General features: G+C 45.0%; 1 protein-coding gene across 1 annotated transcript; it reads right to left on the reverse strand.

Moving 5' to 3' along the window:
* Positions 1–262: 262 nt before the first annotated feature.
* LOC120027103 lies at positions 263–1,686 on the reverse strand. The gene is made up of 2 exons (XM_038971945.1): positions 759–1,686; positions 263–630 (listed from the first exon to the last, which is right to left on the reverse strand). Exons 1-2 carry the CDS (start codon positions 1,608–1,610, stop codon positions 295–297), a joined length of 1,188 nt encoding a protein of 395 aa, XP_038827873.1. The 5' UTR covers positions 1,611–1,686; the 3' UTR covers positions 263–294.
* Between the last annotated feature and the right edge of the window lie 1,134 nt (positions 1,687–2,820).

Raw genomic sequence — 2,820 nt, forward strand, 5'->3', positions numbered from 1 at the left:
ACTGTCTTGTTTTAATTTTTTCTTTGAATAAAAAAATACAATGTTATCAAGTTTCTGCATTTTATTTGTAACACAATTGGTAGGGTGCAAAACACAATGTTGAAACATTACATGCATACAGGAGAATTAGTGGCAATATATCCATGCTATAACACAGACTCGGTTGTTAATTCACTGGAGACAGTATCTTGTGCCTTTGGGATATGCGCCTTTAGCCTAACGCATGAATTCATCTCTCGTCTTCGGTTGTTCTGGATATTTGCGTGCGCAAGACCCACAAGCAAATCCGTTGCACTACCCACAGCTTTCAGGAGCCTTGTTCCGTGTCGATCTGCGCACCTTGCTCCGGGTCTTCGTTTCACAGACTGTGTCCTGGATGGGTGGGAGGGGAGGAGGCGGTGCGGCACTGGCCCTCATGTGCTTCTCGCGAAGCTCGAATGCCAGATCCATGACGAAATCTCTCCTTGACACTGTCTTAGCGGTGCATTGCGTGAACAAAACATATGCGTTGATTGCAGCCAGGTCAAGAAGGTTGAAGAATACCGCAAGGGGCCAGCGGTGTGAACCTCCTTTCTCCAACCCTGTCACAACCTCCACCGTGCGCTCTCTTGTCATCCTATTTACGTCAACCTATGGGATAGAATACAATTGATTAGCATTACATCCCCAAATGAAAAACAACGACCCATTTGGTAGTCTGCAAGTGCATGACACGTGTATGGCATGATGTTTAAAAAATATCGTAATGTGAAACCTACCCTGTTGCTATTATAGAACGTCACGGTCTCCGGTTCTCTCGTTCGGTCGCTCCCGATGGCGACAGTCGGGTGCATAGTGCTCAGAATACAGACGTTCTTTCTTGGGTTACTTCTGTAAACCGTAAGGGTTGCTTTGTCATGCTTTAGCACGGTAGTGGAGTATAGCTTTGTCTGTGTCTGATTACGCATCACGGGAGGCAGCTCTCGTCCGCAATGACTCACGGCCCCGACCAAGTTGGTATTGTTGGCAATCAACTTATTTGCTAATGGCAGGGATGTGCAGAACTTGTCCGTAGTGACATTTCTCCCCGCACCGAGGTAAGGTTCCACAAGCTTCAATGCCACATTTTCAGGCTTCTGAGATTCATCTTCCCACGAATAAGGAACGACATGAGGAATGACATTTAGCACGTACTTGCTGTCTACGTCAGCGGTCAACGAAAACTTGATGACCTCCCCACTTGTAAGGAACCGTTGCTCCTCAACAGTGATGTTCAACCCTGGCTTGTAACATGCAACGCAGTTCCGTACAAACGCGTTCCAAACTTCTGAGACCACGGCGAATTTGTTCGAATTTGTCCGGGGGCGTCTGATCTCTCTTGTGTCAAAACGCAGGTACCGCATGATTTCTGTGAAGCGGTCCACTGGCATTGTGTCTCGAAAGAAATCTGATTTTAAACATGACCAGTAGCCATCCAAAGACGCTTGTCTATTGCCGTATAGCCCACGGACATACAGGACCGCAATGAATGCTTCCAATTCCTCCACAGACAAGTCCCATGTTGTGTTTTTTCCTTGCGCCCGGTGCGCCTCGGCCACAGTACAGTCCCTGATGCGCTGCAACATCTCCATGTCACACAAACAATGAAAGCTGGCGTAGGCACCGTCGATTCTGTCTTTTGCATATGGTGTAGGGCCTGATTCCACTCTGGTGTCGTTCTGTGTTAATAATCGACCCGTGGCGTTACCAACAGGCTGTTTCACCCAAACTGTGCCGTCCGCCCCCTTGTTATCGCTCTCCATCTCAGTTGGTGACGGCTCCACAGTGGGCAACGTAGGGGCTTTTTTGCGCCCATGTTGACTGTAGCAACTGCGGGAGTTTTGCTGCTTGCGTTGTGGTGCCGCTGGCACCCTGGCAGGGATCCCATACGCCTCACAGTCAGAATCGGAATCTACTGAAAAAATGCCATATTTATCATCATAGATCTCTTGATACATCTCATCAAGTTCCCCCCTTCCGTCTGAATCCATGTCATCCAGCTCAAGCACCGCCAAACATTTTAGAACGTCCATTCGCATTTCCCATTTCGCCATTGTAAATTACGCACGCTTCGTTTTTTACAGGTCACGTACGGCTCTTCTCCTGCAGGAAGACTCGTCTGAATTCGATCCCACCAGAGTGGACTTTATACATCATACCCAGACCCACTTCAGTTTAGATATTATAATTAGACTACTGCACCCACAATAGATTGCCCCGCCCACGTCTTCATTCCCATTAAAGATGGGTAATTAGTAATGGATTGTTCATATTGTTAATATGTCTCTCACCTATAGCCATCAGACAGTGGCCAGCACCCCTCAATGTGATATTATTAGGTGTGGGGAGAAAGGCCGATACTAACGCTAGAAAAGTGTCATTGTCACTATACTAAGGAGTAAAAGCAGCCGAATAACAATATATTTTTTCGTTTGTGATATTGAATATATATTCTCTAAAACGTCAGCGTCATGAAGACGGGAAGATGACAATTATTATAATTTTATGTTAGTTCTACACTTGTTCTTGTTCTTTTCCTTTATTCAAGGAAAAATCCACAAAAAAACGATATTTTGGCATTTTTTTCCATTAGTCCACTGATCTTTTTTTGTATTTGGGCAGATATTGAAATAGATTTTATCGCAATGATATTGTCTGTATGCCTACTAAAACATATAGCCTAACTCAACATTAAAGGAAAACTCCATGCAAAAACTATCTTTTGGTATTTTTTATCATTATACCACTGTTGATACAGTCCCAAAATGTTTTGCATGTCAGCAGTCACGTTTTGCAGATATT

The sequence above is a fragment of the Salvelinus namaycush genome, chromosome 2, assembly GCF_016432855.1.
Source record: "Salvelinus namaycush isolate Seneca chromosome 2, SaNama_1.0, whole genome shotgun sequence".
Lineage (NCBI taxonomy): Eukaryota > Metazoa > Chordata > Actinopteri > Salmoniformes > Salmonidae > Salvelinus > Salvelinus namaycush.

Bases quoted from the DNA above. Each gene is read 5' to 3' on its own strand.
- LOC120027103 (XM_038971945.1), bottom strand. From the start codon at position 1,610: ATGGAGATGTTGCAGCGCATCAGGGACTGTACTGTGGCCGAGGCGCAC. The intron at 631-758 runs GTAGGTTTCACA...TCTATCCCATAG, and splicing joins CGTTCTATAATAGCAACAGG to GTTGACGTAAATAGGATGAC.